Source organism: Populus euphratica, unplaced genomic scaffold (assembly GCF_000495115.2).
Source record: "Populus euphratica unplaced genomic scaffold, PopEup_1.0 scaffold8.1, whole genome shotgun sequence".
In the NCBI taxonomy this organism is placed as follows: Eukaryota; Viridiplantae; Streptophyta; class Magnoliopsida; order Malpighiales; family Salicaceae; genus Populus; species Populus euphratica.
This window is the reverse complement of record NW_011499855.1, coordinates 956,531-973,553: the sequence shown is the minus strand read 5'-3', so window position 1 is coordinate 973,553 and position 17,023 is coordinate 956,531. Positions and strand designations below refer to the sequence as shown.

Below are 17,023 nucleotides of genomic sequence, written 5' to 3'. Positions count from 1 at the left end.
ATAAGTGGCGGATTTATTATTGACAGGGTGATGCAAGGAAGAAAGACTACGTCCATTCCAAGTATTCTACTTTAAACAAGCTAAGTTCATAGTTCGTAGCCATACATCGACTTCTCACTCCATCTAGAATTGTTAGATTACTTGTAACATCATGTCGTGCAAATGATTATTAAATATTATCTAGTTGTATTAGTTGCTATATTATAAACATTTCCATCATCAAAAGGTTTGTGATTACAATCACTGCATGTGTCTGCCTTTTTGGATGAGATAAAATGCTCAGATCACCAAGGTGGAAGGATTCCAATTACTGAAATATAAAATATTTTATTCGACAATACAAAACAGGGCACATAAGCTGTGGAGGCCGCCGCTGGCCTGGCCTGGCACTTGAAGGAGATAAGTCAGAAGAGTAACATGTGCATGGTGATGTGATGACCAGACCATTGAAGGACCGACCCAGAGAAGAAGTGTAGCTACAAGTCATTAATGGTCGCACAACCCATAAAGATGACTCCATGCCGATGATTCAAGATCAGATGTAAGAATTCTCCTCCTTTAATTTTATGGAGTTCCGTTATAATTAATTAATAGTTGTGCCGAGCTAGCAATTTAATCAGATTCAATGATCATGAAAGGTGCAGGCATTGCCTTGATGCTCGCTCAAATCATCGGCATTGTAAACCCTTCTAACAAGGACGAGTTCGAACTATGCATCGGACTAGGTCCTCGAGTCCAAGGTTTCCCCCCTAGCATGTAATAACGTTGTTTGAAGGGGAAAGCAACGAAGGAATGATTAATCTAATAATTAAGGCTCGCTCAGAAGATCAAGTTGATTGTTATTTTATTACTTGGCGGCACAACACAAGAATCTAATGCTATGTGCATAGATATGATTGATTGATGCAGAAGGCCGAGCACTATCGAAAGGGACAATAATTAAACACACATTATCTTATTGCGTTCAAAACGGATGTTGAGTAAATTTTGAAAAAAATATTATTTTAATATATTTTTAAATAAAAAAACACTTTATAAAACAATCATTCTAAATATTCTTTTAAGAATATATTTTTAAATAAAAAAACACTTTATAAAACAATCATTCTAAATATTCTTTTAAGTAACGACGGTTGGTCCTTCAGCCAGACATTCTAAATATTCTTTTAAGTAACGACGGTTGGTTCTGTATGAACGCTCAGCAAACTAATCAAATCATTGTAAATATCACAACCTCTTCGCATCCCACCATGTCCGCTACTAGCTACAAACACAGTAGCCCACAAACCCTTTTCTTTTCTTTTTTTTATTTATATGGGTGTCTGGGCCAACTTACGCGTATTATGACTAATCCCCCACGGCCCACTAAATACCCTGCAAACCCAGTAGGTATATAAAACATCACGGGGGTGACAGAAATGCACGCCAGGACTCGAACCCAAGACTCTTTTCTTGGTCGCCAACAACGTGCATGTGAATCTACAATAACATCTCATGCACCGGTAGGGTCCTTCAGCCAGCCGTTTCTCTCTTGTTCTCTTGCCAAACTCCAACTCTTAAGAATCTCCCACTCCTCTTCCTCCCTCCCTCTCTCTCGCACACATTCAGATACAAGTACAGTAGTGCTCATTGCCAAGATTCTTTCTTTGTTCCTTTTGTGTTCTTGGCGACTCTTTATTTCTTATCTCCCCACGTTAGTATCATCGAAATGGTGCAGGAAAGACCTCCTTTTCCTTCAAATTTTTCCTTCAAAACTCATCCATCTTTCTCTTCTTGTTTTTCTCCTCACCATTTTGGATAATGGAGTTCAAGTTTCCTCTCCCAAAAATCAAGGGATCGAGTATAGCGAAGTGAAAAGGGAAGGGCTTAGTTAGCTTCTTAATTTATCTATCTGTTCTCCGCTTTCGGGATGATCTGTACTCTACTACTTACGTTCCTTTATGCCATCACTATCTAGAACTTATTTCATGCTTTATGGGGAACACTCATCGTTACAAAACCTTATCTTGGCTTTACTTTCTTTTTCTTCGTATAAAGCACACCGTTGTAGGATTGTCTATGTACTATTAAAATATTTGCAAAATTTCTTACATTTTTTTCCCTTGAAGCCAGCTATTTTGGATCAGTGGAGATCAATGTTATACAATATTTTCTTTTTCGAGAGCCTACTGCATCCATATACAATCTTCGTTAGTAATTAATTATTTCTCTGCTTGTAGGTAAAGTTACACTAGTGTTTAATTTCTAGAATACAACTACAGTGCTCTAATATGGACTAATGCTCATTCTGTTTGGAATTTGAAGGGTGGGAGAATGGTGCAGTGATATTGGAAATGAAGCACAAAGATTCTTGCTCAGGAAAGATCTTAGACAGGAATAAGAAGCTTCAGAAACACTTGATCATGGGTAACTTTCAACTTCGATCGCTTCAATCTAGAATTGAAAACATCATTTTATCTGGAAATATTGATGATTCAGTCGATACTCAAATCCCATCAACTTCTGGTATAAGACTTCAGTCACTAAACTACATAGTTACAGTGGAATTAGGTGGTCGAAAAATGACAGTGATTGTGGACACAGGAAGTGACTTGAGTTGGGTTCAATGTCAACCTTGCAATCGATGTTATATATAATCAAGACCCTGTTTTCAACCCTGCAAAATCTACTTCATACAGAACAGTTCTATGCAATTCATCAACGTGTCGATCCCTACAGCTTGCAACTGGAAATTCAGGAGTTTGTGGGAGTAACCCTCCGACTTGTAACTATGTTGTAACTATGGTGATGGGTCCTACACAAGCGGTGAGGTGGGCATGGAGCATCTTAATTTCGGAAACATTACGGTCAGCAACTTCTTATTTGGCTGTGGTAGGAAAAATCAAGGTCTCTTTGGTGGAGCTTCAGGTCTTGTGGGATTGGGAAGGAGTAATCTCTCTTTGATTTCTCAAAATTCACCGATGTTTGGAGGAGTTTTCTCCTATTGTTTGCCTACAACAGAAGCTGAGGCTTCAGGTTCATTAGTCATGGGTGGAAATTCCTCGGTTTACAAAACTCAACTCCTATTTCATACACCAGAATGATTCACAATCCACTGCTACCCTTCTATTTTCTCAACCTAACTGGCATTACTGTTGGTGGGTTAGAAGTACGAGCACCAAGTTTCGGTAAAGACGGAATGATAATTGATTCTGGGACGGTTATTTCAAGACTTCCTCCTTCAATTTACCGGGCATTAAAGGCTGAGTTTGTGAAACAATTTTCAGGTTATCCTTCTGCACCATCTTTTATGATTTTGGATAGTTGCTTCAACCTTAGTGGATATCAAGAAGCTAATATTCCAGACATAAAAATGCACTTCGAGGGAGGTGCTGAGCTCAATGTGGATGTAACCGGGGTTTTCTATTCTGTCAAGACTGATGCGTCTCAGGTCTGCATGGCTATTGCAAGTCTCCCGTATGAAGATGAAGTTGGCATAATTGGGAATTATCAGCAGAAAAACCAGAGGGTTATATATAACACCAAGGGATCCATGTTGGGATTTGCTGGAGAAGCTTGCAGTTTCTAATAGGTCGATGATTTGGAAGAATAAAGATCAGGTGTGTGACTCTGCATGTATAATTATTTGATGCAATGCCCACTGTTCTTGTTGGAAAAGAAATCATCAAGCAGTAGTTTTTCTAAGTTCATATCACATATAAATATCTTTAATTTTCCATGGGGGAAAGGTATAGAATGTGTAAATGCCATTTCCAATTTCTTGAGTGTTTCCACAGTGCAGTCCCAACACGGCAAAGATATCTTCTGTATAATTTTCATGATGTAAGATCTGTTTGAATTTAAGAAAGGATGCAGAATGTGGTTATATAATTTCATACTCTTACATGCTCTGTGTATCTAAAGATGATTAAACGATGAAGATTTTTTTGATATTTCACAATTTTCAGGGGCTAAAATACTTGATGGGAAATTTATTTCTTTCAATTGTGGTACCATAAAAGGAGAGAGAGAGAGAGAGAGCATGAGCATTTGAGCAAACATAAATATGATGAAGAAGATTATGAGCAAAATCACTTTAATTCATTCTAGTCAGGTTGCAAGCCACATATTTCAGAACATTATCAGTAAGGCTTTGGAATGATGCTTATGTATAATAATTTGTAATCTACACAGGAAAACAAAAGAAAACACTAAAGGGACCTGCGAAGTGTTTGATTGTTGATTTGGTTCAATAATGTCCGAGAAGAATGTCTGTTGTTCAAATTGATTCCAGTGTTCATGGAAACTAGATTCTCACCAAGGGCGGATGGACTTGATCTTATCTCTCAAAAGTTGTCCAACAGAAATATCAGACAGTCAAAGATTGAAAGCAATGCGAAGGAGGTGCGACTTCTGACAAGAGGCATTCCACGGGACACTCTGTTAACAGCCTGCAGCAGAAAGTTACGTCCTTTTTTAAATTTATAGTGGAGAAGCCTTTGTGTTCTAAAGATGATGCATCAACAGTAATTCCAAGAAAGTAACATAAAAATCTTCCCTCCAAGCCAAAATTGAGAATTTAACCACAAGTCCTCAAGCAGAAACTAGCAGACTCCGAGGTCATTTTATGTTGCTGGATTAAGTGACCATCTCATTGAATTCAGATTCAAGAGAATCATCACCTTTTTTTGTCTTTAACATCTCCGCTGGAAGGATGGATAAGTTCGGATCACTTCCAGGTATCAGAAACAGAAGGCCAACTGGAACACTTCTCATAAGGCTCCGGATCAAAATGGCCATCCAAAGATTGTCAGATTGTGTCCGTGTGTGTAACCTTCAAGGATTTGAGCAAGAGACCTCCTACCCAAGTTGATGAAAGCAAACCCACATGGTCTATTGACATGAGCAAGGCAAAGAAAGTGTCCTCTGTACCAGCAGGGAAAAGCTTGGGACTAGGTACAAGAGGAGGCTGCCATTTAACGCGTTCAATCATCATAGAAATGTCTTCATCCATCGCAACAAAAAAGTAACAAGGTAAACCAATTTTCAAGTTCAGACGCAGCAATGATATCAAATCTATCAATCCTAATGCATCAAACAACAACTGAGACCAGAAAAGCAAGTCACGAAAAGGATGGTCTTTTAACCAATATTGGTAGATAAGGACCCCATAGAGGGAGCCAACTGCACCAACAGAGAATATGGAACCAACAAGGTCCTGCATGCAATGTACATAACAGGAGTTGCGTGGTTACAATTGCACTCTGTTGCAAATAGAAACTTTCGAGCATAGCGAAATTGAGTGATGATGTAGAGATAAACTTGAGAAACCAAACTGAACATTCAGTAATAGAATTGTGAAGTGCTAAAGATAATTGTGTGAAAAATTCTAGCATACAAATGGTTCCGCGGTCTCTTCTATTGCTGGGAGCTTTTTAAACATTAGAAAGTCAAGATTTGTTGCAGAAGTTTTCAATTTCAGGGTCTGAATATATTCATCACTTCGATTGACAAAACATAGAGGTATACTGCAGACGCTCCTCACTTCACAAACAGAGAAGCTGAAAATGTTTTGAAATGATGCAGATTGGTAAATGCAGAGTTACAGTTGATTTCAGAGCACACAGATAATCCTGTGACATGCAATTACTCGAGCAAGAAAATAAAGATAAAGGAAGTAGGATCTAGCTAAATATGGCACGCGGTGTCAATGGTTAGACAGTCTTTCGGCCTTCAAATAGACGTTGAGAGAATCTCTCGAACGGTGCTTGCCTGCAAGTTGGTGGGTGACTGCTCCGTTGTGAAAATGTATTGTGTGTTGGAATTGAGTGGTGTTTTAATCTTGACACGAGAAAACATTTTGTAAAGAGCGTGCGTGCCTTCTCTCCTCCAGCATTTTTAGCTGCTACGAGATTCATTACCCGAGCTCGGCGAGCAATTTTTTTTTTTTTGATGTACAAAAATATTAGAGTAAAATAATTAAAATTTTGAGTTATCTTCAAATATTAATTTAAATAATATAAAAAAAATATAACAATAATAAAAAAAATAAAAGAAACATATTTGAGTCTATTTGGATTATTAAACAATTTAATGTTAATTTAATTAAAAAACCCATAAAAAATAACAAACCAAAACTAAAATAAAATAAAATATATCTATCAGCTTTAAAATAAAATAAAAAAACCTAAATTTGTATGTTAATATAATGAGACATGTCTTCTCTCACCTTTTTTATCCTAATATAATAACCAAATACTTAAAATTACATAATATAATTTCTAAATGTTAATTTGGTACGTGGACCAATAAAAGTAAAAGCTCATAAGGAGTGCTCTAATAACTTGCCTCTCTTTGGGCCATTGGCTTTGGGCTTCATTTGCATCAAAATTTGTGTAAACCCATCGGTTTATTTCAACCCGCTTGAGCTCTAATTTCAATATATTTTAAACGGGTTTGTTTATCCCTCAAGCATATCAAAATTTATGAATAGAATTATCAAACAAATTGTTCATTCATTAGTATTAAAAAATAATATATAGATCATGCTTCTAAATCTAAAATTATTGAATTCAAGTTAATTATTAGAATTGGATTTCATTCATGCATGGATGAGTCGATAGGCGTTCAAATATGTTATTGATATTTGATAGTTATTTGATTTTAAAAATAAAATATAATTTCTAATTTGAATTTAGCATTTTTGATAATTTTATAACAAATTATTTATTACTTCAATATCAATATCTGAATTGTTTATTTTAATTTCATAATTTAATTTTAAGGGACATGATCTATCAAATTTTAAAATATCTCAATTCATACCTGAATATTTTTTTTAATTATTATTTAAACTTAGTTTGATTAAATCAAATAAAATTAACCTAGTTATTATATACATGCATATTTATGAATAAAAATTCTTTAATTATATTTGTGAGACAAATCATAATACTACAAAATACATTTAATTTGAAATTATTTGAATTGTGTTTGGTTAGGTTATCTTAATAAAAAAATAAATAAAAAATAAATATCTTTAAAATTTATTATCTGATTAAATGAAAACTTATCAATAAAATTTACTATATTGTGGAAAAGCACTTTCTATATTTTGAAAAACTTATCGATAAAGTTTACTATCCAATTAAAAGAAAACATTATCTTTAAATGGTAAAAAAAATATTTTCTAGTTTAAGAGTTTGGAAAACACTTCCAGAAAACTCAAAAACTAAAATGGTACATTACTTTTTATTATTATTATACTTTTTTATTATTATTATACAAACAATGCTATATTAATAAAATACTTTCAAATATAATATTACTTAAAAATAATAAGTTACTAATATATTTATATAGGAAATAATATATTAGGATATGTTAATATACAATATAAAAGTACATTAATTTGATATGTTAGTTTATATAAGACTTTAATTGAGATAGTATTGATAGAAAATACATTTAAATACAAAACATGTTATACTATACAATAATCATATATTTTAAATAATATAAACTGTATAATAAAACTAGGATGCCATAGGGTAAAAAAATAATATTTTCAATGCTCTCCAAACACCAAAAATTAGTTATATGTCTATATATTTAAAATATGTATTATATATAGTTATATTTTTTAAATCAAACTATACATACAATAAATTCTTTTTTTTACCATTACATTTTTTTAGACATAGTAATATTCTTGTGAGTGATAAAATAGTTATATTTACTCTTTTATACATGCTAGATAAACTTGAAAAAAAAATAATTTTTTAAATTTTTTATGGCATAAATGATTATTAAAAAATATTTTCTAATTTATTTTCTTATGATATTATTAAACATCAAAATATAATTTATTTTTTATATAAAAACTTAAATATAAAATGGCAAGTGTGTTATTTTGAAGATGGGACCAGCTAGGAGTGATGATGTGACGCGACAACGCTTAAATATCTGGATTTTCCAGCAATGTTTTGGTCATCGAAAAGCACTGTTCGTCGGCAGTCTCCACCTCTCCAGTTGGAGACGCTACATCCTGGAATTTAGGCACCCGCTGCCAAATATAGTACACCAAAAATTTACAGCATCTAATTGCCCTCGTACACATATATCATTAATTACTGCTATTCTACTACAAAACAACTCAAAAACATTTAATCACCTAAGTTCTTTATTCTTTATTTTTTTTTATTCTTATAATCTTTTTTTTTTTATCTTTTAATATTTTTATTAAATTTAACTTGAATCATTATCCGACTCAAGACTGAACTCAGGTTATTATTAAGAAGTTTAATCCAAGTTAATCAAAACTATATTTTTTGTTTATTTATATAAAAAAATTAAAGCAATTTTGTTTAAATTAAACTAAGTTTTAATTGAGATGATAGATAAGTGATTGACCAATCAAATTAACTAAATTAATATCGAATTAACTGTTTTTTTTTTTTTTGGAAACTCGCTGGAGCAAATCAACTAGAAGGCCTAACTAAAAGGTATTAGTCAACTGGAGTGATTTGTGTTGAAGGTCTCCGTATTGCTTTAACTCCTCTTCTTCTTCTTGTTCACAAAATAGGATCTCGGTAAGGAAATTTGGCATCAAATTACTCTCAAAACTTTATACCTTCGGATTGTCTGCTCCAAAGTTCTACCATTGCCAATCAACAAAAGTCCTATTTGTTGCTAGTTATGAATTGATGCTCCTTTATGCTTTGGAATTTAAAATTAATCGATCTAGTTTTTCTCTGTTGTCCAGATTAAAGAAGCCGAAAATAACAACACCAAAGTTACATGCTTGATTAATTCACTGACCAGTTATAACAGTTGAGATCACTAGCCAGTGGCCATGAGTCCTTATCTCTAAAATGGCAAGCAACATATAAAATGAATAGCAAGCTCTCCTCGCTAGGCTCCATCGCAGCGATTTGTGCTGATTCCCATTTTTGTTTTAGGTATAGTTTTCTTTGCCTATGGTCTGTAGCTAATTCCCAGTTCATAAGAACTTGCTACTTGCTACATCATAGGCTCCACCGCACCCACCACCTTCCCATGCATCAGCACCCAGAATTTAATATAGCCCACTTGTTTGGTTTATGAATTGATTTATAGCTGGGCACTTAATATTTTAAGTTAATTTTCTGTAATAGATGAGAAAAAGTCCGGGAAAAAAATTACGACTATGCCATTGCAGTGACCACAAGAAAGCATCATAAAATATTAAATATATACCGCATAAATATGAGATTTTAAGCTTAATTGTTTCGTTGATCCTGTTCAGCCTTTCAAATATGACTGTTCATGTCACTGTGAAGAGTTTTTTTTTAAGTCCCTCAAGTTTGACAAGCTTCCCACATCGGTCATTGGTCATCGTACTTTTATGTGTTGAACTGCTCTCCCTCTTTCGGAAGCAACGTTATAAGGTTCTCTTCCACCATTGAATTGCGAGTTGTTATTATGGAATTCAACTATAAATAAAAATGGAATATAGATTAAAAAGAACTGTCCAGCATTTATATTATTGGAGCGTTTAGAAACAAGATAGAAATTGTTTTTTATTTGAAAATATAATAAAATAATATTTTTTAAAATATTTTTGATATTAATATATCAAAATAATCTAAATACTTTTTTTTTTTAAATCATAACACCAAACACCTCTATGCCAAATTAAAGGTACAATGTATGTTTCCATTCATTAATTAAAAAATTTATGCTTTTTACTCTTTGATCCCTATAGTCTTGAAGGTGTATTTTCAGTAATCAAACTTTTTTATATCAAGTTTTGTCCTTAGAATTTGAGAGTGGAAAGAGAAACAATCTTTGTATAATCACATATGAAACACAAAAGCACTAATCTTGGTTTCAATGTGTTTGGTTTGAGCCTTAAATCATGTAAAAAATAAATAAATAAAATTTTGAGATCCAAAATGCTTGATTTGATTTCTAACTTCTAGACCAATTAGAGTGTCCTAATTTTGGGAATTGGGCTATATAGGTTCCCCAAATGCTATTTTTTCTTGTTTTGTTGTGTTTTTAAATGAAAATGAGTCGATAATTCAAACTCTGGTTTTCTATCACTAAAGGTTATTAGAAATTATTACGAGAAATTATTGTAATGGAAGACACGTTATCTGCCTAAATAAACAACGCATCATTTACTCCTTTACTTCTTAAAAAAAAAAAAGGAGAGAGAGCTTAGACATCAAGCTTAGCCTTGCAAGATCAGACATGCATGTACTATCCTTTTGAATCCAAACACCCTTAGGCATTGGTCTTTCGGCCCTTCCCTAATTTTTCTTTTTTATTTATTTAATTTTCATTTTTTTAATATTTTGAAATAAAATAATTACAATACTATTTTTAAAAATCATATGACGATACCATACTTTTCAAATACAAATTAGAGGTTTTTGAACTGTAATTTTAGCAATTATCTCATGAATATTGAATGATATGAAAAAAATATATTTTTCTTTATTTATTTATTTGAAATCTCTCAAATTAATTATTCCTTTGTTTTTGTATAAATTCCCTTAAGGATTATCCAGACATAATGTTTTTTGTTTTTTTATTGAAACTCGCCTTTTAAATTATATTAAAAAAAATCATGTTTCAAATAAAAAAATATATTTTATAAAAAAAGAGTTTTACTAAAGAAAAAATTGACAAAAATTCATAAGAAAAAAAACTGTTCGACAGAATGGTTCCTCGACGTTTTATTGAAGATTTTTTTTTTTAATGTTAATAGCATGGTGTTTCCTACTTTATTATAAGAATAATTTAGTTTTCATATATCTTCTACGTAAATAAACGTAGACTGGTTTATTTTTTATTTTTAATAAAAAAATATAAAATTCAAAAGGCAATTCATGGACTTAAATTTAGATCCAGAAGACATGAAAACTAATCCTTTTGAAAAACAGAAAAGCCATGGCAACATTCAATCAGGCAGTACGATCCATAAATCCAAAACCTCACGCTAGCCTCCAAATTAGAATAGTAGAAATGTCAACCCAAGACATATCAAAGCAAAAGCCCACCATTGGATCCAACCAACCCATGCCATGGCAGAACCAAAAACTTCCATGATTGAGTAGAAAAAAAGGAGCAGTACAAGTTAGTTTACGAGTGTGTGCTGAATAAGCCAAGCACACCACTTGTATTTTACGGCAAAATTACCTATGTAATGTTTAGAATATGATAAAGGTTGTTTTGAGATATTTTTTTATTTGGAAATGTATTAAAATATTTTTTTTTATTTTTTTTTAATAAAAAACAGGTTAAATGAGCAAGCCAAACACACCCTCAATCGATTAGGGCAAAGGAGCAAAAATGGTTGAAGTCCTATCATACTTTCACCCATATAACACGCTGAAGAACCTAACACAAAGTACACGGAAGTGAAGACAAGAGGGAAAGAGGCTGCACACAAAGCCGCTTATAGACGGCCACAAAAAACACCATCTCCAGCCGGCTTCTCTCTCTATTTTTCCATCCCATCAAACAAACTCCCTATATCTATTCTCTCATTTCTTTTAAAATCCCTTCTCATTGGATGACCTAGTCACGATCCTCCCCCTCCTCTCTCTCTCTCTCTCTCCCTCTCCCTCTCTCAAAATCTGCCTCCCAACACTTTTTTTACGTGTGTGTGTGTGTGTGTGTCTGTGGACTTCTATTGGTGAAGTTAGATGGGAAAAACATCGAAGCAAAGCCTAAAGAACTCTGCAAACACTAGCATTAATCCCACAACCAAGGTGAAGCGGACTAGAAAGAGTGTTCCTCGCGACTCTCCGACTCAACGCAGCTCCATCTATAGAGGCGTTACAAGGTTTAATCACATTCTTTTCTTTTTGAAGTTTTTCTATTTGATTTCTTATTCTGATCAGGATTCATTTCTGTACATGATTGCCTTAGGCATCGATGGACCGGACGTTATGAGGCTCATTTGTGGGATAAGAACTGCTGGAATGAGTCACAGAACAAGAAAGGAAGACAAGGTTATCCATCTTCTTTCTCCTACTCTTCCTCCTTCTAGTCGTTTTCCATCTTCGATCGCCTCCAAATCTTTCATCGTCTTTGTCATCATTGAATTGTTAATTTAACATTTTCATTTACTTGGTACTGTTTTTGGTTTTGACTTCAATGGTGCCATGCCGGTGGAATTGAACTGTCTGCAGTGTATTTAGGTACATGCCCTCTTTGCTTAACTTTTATATATATTGAATAATAATTCCATAATATCCTAAAATGTCTTAAACATTGTTTCTTAAAGGTGGAAAAACCAATTTTCTTATTCAAAATTCCACATAAATCCGAACTGTTTTCTTCAATTTGATATATATGCGCCCCAGCAAACTGTAGAAATAATTACATTTGTGATAATGGTTTTAATTTCTTAGGGGCCTATGATGACGAAGAAGCGGCTGGGCATGCCTATGACTTGGCAGCATTAAAGTACTGGGGACAAGATACTATCCTCAATTTTCCTGTAAATAATCTTGACAGCTCAATATTATCCATCTTCCTTAAATCTTTTCTTTCATGGCCTTGATTTTAGTTTTTTTTTTTCTTGTTATATCTAAAGAGATTAATTGATTTCAGCTGTCAACTTACGAAGAAGAGCTCAAAGAGATGGAGGGCAATTCAAAAGAAGAATATATTGGATCCCTGAGGAGGTAAATATTAAGAAACATTTACAAAAAGATAAAGGTATGTCTTATTAATGCCATGCTCATTTCTATTGATGGAATTTACAGAAAAAGTAGTGGGTTTTCACGCGGTGTGTCCAAGTATAGAGGTGTGGCCAGGTAATATATTTACTGCATTTTGTCTTCTCTCTCTCTCTCTTATTTATGTCGTGAGAAATATTCAATTGATTTTTTTTTAGAATAGAAAAATAAATTTTAGTATTTATGTTCTAAAATATTTTTTATTTGTAAATATATCAAAATAATATATATTTTTATTTTTAATATCTACATATTAAAATAATAATAATAATAATAATAAAACACTTCGCGTATGTATATACCAAATGTTTATTCTTGCACACAAATTAGATTTATCTGTGCTTTCGTTGGCTTCTATTTGAATTCTTCTTCACGGCATGACCTGATTTCCTTTTAGTGATGCCAGTGTGTGTGTGTGTAGTTTAAATATTTATGTAAAATAAATATTATGTGTCTCTATTCTAATTATAGGTTAAACAATGAGAGTTGTCTCTAATTTTCTATTTTCTTTTTAGATAATATTTTTATGTTTTTTCTTTCTTTGATATTATTTAGGTGTTTTAATTTTTCTTAATTGTTTAATCTCGTATCTTTTTATAGCAATTAACGCTTGATGTTCTCAACTAACTAGATAATTAAGACCCTTACCCGGCCCCAAAGGAAAATAAAACGAATTAATTAGACAATCATGCAACTTTTCAAAAATTGAAATATTTGATGAACACCGTATGCTGATGAACTTACAGTATTTAGTTACATTTTCACTAATCCGGGAGTTTTAATTTAATAGTGTAAAAATAACTTAAACAATGTAATAGCCCAATTTACCAGTCAAAAATCTAAGTGGTGGATGTTATCTCTATGCTTTGTGTGATAATGACTCTAATATTCAGCAATCTAAAATATTTGGCATGCAGACACCATCATAATGGAAGATGGGAAGCTCGAATTGGCAGAGTTTTCGGCAACAAGTACCTCTACCTTGGAACATATGGTAAGTTTTTCACCCTTTTAAAGTATATAATCCTTAAGGAAATGTCTATGCATATGCATTACCTTCCTTAATTTCTCCAACTATCTATCTTTAATAGCCAACTACACATAGGTTTCTATAAAAGGAAAAATAAAAGAAGCTAGAAATCATATACATATATAAGTTTAACGTAAGAAATTTTATGATGTTTGGAAATAATTACACTTATATTTACAATCGAAAAAGAGATAGATAAAAGAAGAAGTGAAAAATAATAAACCAAGAAAATAAAAAAATATTTTTCAACTTATGTGAAAATAGTTTTATCACTTTGATGAATTTCAAATATCTATCTTCAAATTAAATAACTATTTATATTTATTTCATGAATACAATAAAATTTCCCAGCAATAATGTAATGTATTTCTTAGAAAATTCATAAAAAAACTTAACATATTGAAAAAACCCTGCAAATTTCTAACTATGAGATAGGAAACTTACAGGTTAAGTACTGTTGCATAAACAAGCTTCTCTTAATCCTGATTTCCTTTTCACTTAAACACCAAACAAGTTTCATTCAAACAATTAACTCTAGTGCTTGACTTTTATGCCCACAAACCCACTTGGTTCTTTATGTGTCGAGCTACAATTGCCCCAACGTCACTTTACTTCATAATCCACACAATGATTCCAAGTAAATAAGGTTAACCTATAGTGTAAACAACCCTTTCAAACAAATTAAGAGATTAATGAACTCGATTTCATATCAATAATATGACCATGCATTAGTCAAAATATTAGGATAAAGTCTAAAAGGTAGATTTTATGGTGCAATCAGATCTTGTTGGTTGGGATATAGATGAACCAAACCCCAACTACTTGAGTCGGCAATTTAAATTTCAAAGCTCCCTCACCAAAATATTCATCCATAATTAAAATCTCCAATATCCATCCATATTGTACCAAAATTAGCTTGTATATTTAAATTGTTCTACAGATCATGTCTACCTTTTACGACAAGCTACACCTAAAGTCGTCTTACGTACGTTCTCTTTTCAGCCACTCAAGAAGAAGCAGCTACAGCATATGACATGGCAGCTATTGAGTACCGTGGACTAAATGCTGTGACAAACTTTGACCTAAGCCGCTACGTCAAATGGCTACGTCCCGATAACCAAAATAATATTAATAATCCTCAACAAAACCCTAATGGCGATGCTAGTATTCCTATACAAAACCTTGATCAAAAGCTTGAATTGGATTTCATGTCACATCAACAAAGTTCGAATGTTAATGACACAGAAGTGGCTACAACAAGGCCTTGTGGTGCTGGTGGCTCGGCGTCATCTGCATTAGGGCTTCTGTTGCAGTCCTCAAAGTTCAAGGAAATGTTGGAGAGAACATCAGCTTCGGATTGCCCTTTGACACCACCCGAATCCGACCGCGATCCGCCTCGTAGGAGCTTCCCAGATGACATCCAAACTTACTTTGATTGCCAGGACTCCAGTAGCTACACAGATGGTGATGACATTATATTTGGAGACCTACATTCATTTGCTTCACCGATTTTTCATTGCGAATTGGATGGGTAGGAAGTGGTTTTTGGCGCAAATATATCCTTACAATTATATACATATCTTTGGATTTGTGAATAGGAGGTAAGGGTGATGAACAAGGGTAAGATTAATTAAAGAGTACAATTCAGATTTTGTTTTAGGTACATGCTTCTCTTCTTTAATTAAATTTTGGAAAGAAGAGAGTTTGTTAATTGTTATTGTTTATTTACATGTAGATATAGACGAAGTTAGATATTCATTATCAATATTTCAAATAATAAGACAACTAATTTTGGCATGGTATGGACTCTTTTTTTTTTCTATTGAAAAATATATTAATTTACTTATGATCATATAACTATACTAGTTTGTATACCTACATTGCACTACAAGCGATCTAAAATTTTTTAAACATAATTTAATTTTTTTTTAGATTCAGATAATTTTTTGGCATTGTCGTTAAATACAAAAAATATAATTATTTTGATTTTTTCCATAAAAATAAATTTTCTTATAAACATATCTTTTATCTATCCTAGTCAGCACAATGTTTTTGTTTTAAAAAATGTTTTATGATTGTTAAAGCAAATTAACAAAAAAAAAATCAAAATAGTATGTTTATATTTTGTGTGATTGGAAGCTAAAATAGTAATCATAAATGTAATAAAATCATGTTCATAATCTATTTAAACATTTCAATAATAAAAAATTAATTTTAATTAAATTTTCATGAACAGTTTATTATTATTATTTGATCAGATATGGAAAAAAATCTCAGATTTTTAAAGTGTTTAGGTAATTTTCTTGTTAGGTGAAAACTAACTTGTAAATAGTAATAGCCATATACTTAGCTTTCAGTTTATTACTAATGTGGTGAGATCATATTGCAAAGGATACCGTGTACATAAAATGACACATCATGGTCTTTTTCATAAGTGGTGACATATAATGTATAGAAGCAATAACAATAATGGTCTTGCGATGAGGAAAAATAAATTAAGATGGAGACTGCGGAGGTTGGGCTGCTTAATTGAATAAAAAAACTTTAACAAAAGCTTTCTATTGGTATAAATAAGTTTTAAATCGTTAAATTACCTCTTTGGTTTCATATATAATTAATATCCATGACTTAAGATTGATTGCATATCGTTACCTTCTAAATTAATTTTCTTTAGGGTTGATTTGATTCTAGTTCTTTTTCCCCTTTAAAAACCGAATATCACATTTCACCATCAATTTTTTTTTAAATTTTTATAAATGTATTTTTTTTAAATAGTTGTTTCAAATCTAACCTTATAGTAATTAAGTTTATTTTTTAAATTCTATAATCTATGGCATGCATGAGCTCATTTTCTGTCAAGTATCAAGCATAGTATATTTATCAGAGAAATACAGTGTGGTAAGCAGATATTGAAGGGTTAAAAGTAATTTTTTTTGTTTACATGGCCCCTTCATATTCCTTTATGATTCTTAGATTGAATCAAATCAGAAATTAACTAGAGGTTAGACGGTAGGAAGTTGCCAGTAAGATCCATGAAAATGACATTTTAATGATTCAAAAGACAGACCAATAGACGATAGAAATTGGTCCAAGAATAATGGACCACAAAATTTGTACTACGCGACACCTTGTTCGCTGGAAGTTAATGTTTGAATTTAAAGAACCATCTTCCCTCTAACTTTTTAATGCCTTTAAATGATCATCCGTGTGTGCTCACAGTAAGAGAGACTCTTACAGCCTCTTGCGCTTAGGGCATTATAGGTTCGCGGCTATGCCG

The 17,023-nt window shown here is 32.3% G+C and overlaps 1 protein-coding gene and 1 pseudogene across 2 annotated transcripts; both read left to right on the top strand.

Moving 5' to 3' along the window:
* The first annotated feature begins 631 nt into the window (after positions 1-631).
* LOC105123160 (protein ASPARTIC PROTEASE IN GUARD CELL 2-like) lies at positions 632-3,885 on the top strand (annotated as a pseudogene).
* A 7,682-nt stretch (positions 3,886-11,567) lies between these two features.
* Positions 11,568-15,543, top strand: ADAP (ARIA-interacting double AP2 domain protein). 2 transcript variants are annotated; one of them, XM_011022260.1, is made up of 8 exons: positions 11,568-11,815; positions 11,902-11,984; positions 12,165-12,173; positions 12,387-12,475; positions 12,589-12,662; positions 12,744-12,794; positions 13,634-13,710; positions 14,749-15,543. In XM_011022260.1, exons 1-8 carry the CDS (start codon positions 11,676-11,678, stop codon positions 15,279-15,281), a joined length of 1,056 nt encoding a protein of 351 aa, XP_011020562.1. In that variant the 5' UTR covers positions 11,568-11,675; the 3' UTR covers positions 15,282-15,543. The 2 variants fall into 2 exon arrangements, with proteins under 2 accessions (XP_011020562.1, XP_011020563.1); XM_011022261.1 differs by lacking the exon at positions 12,165-12,173 and having other exon boundaries at positions 11,902-11,989; positions 12,383-12,475.
* Positions 15,544-17,023: the final 1,480 nt, after the last annotated feature.

Excerpts from the sequence above, each read along its gene's own strand:
- ADAP (XM_011022260.1), top strand. The coding sequence starts at position 11,676 with ATGGGAAAAACATCGAAGCAAAGCCTAAAGAACTCTGCAAACACTAGC. Across the intron at positions 11,816-11,901 it reads ATCTATAGAGGCGTTACAAG|GCATCGATGGACCGGACGTT; the intron begins GTTTAATCACAT and ends TGATTGCCTTAG. Across the intron at positions 12,476-12,588 it reads ATACTATCCTCAATTTTCCT|CTGTCAACTTACGAAGAAGA; the intron begins GTAAATAATCTT and ends AATTGATTTCAG.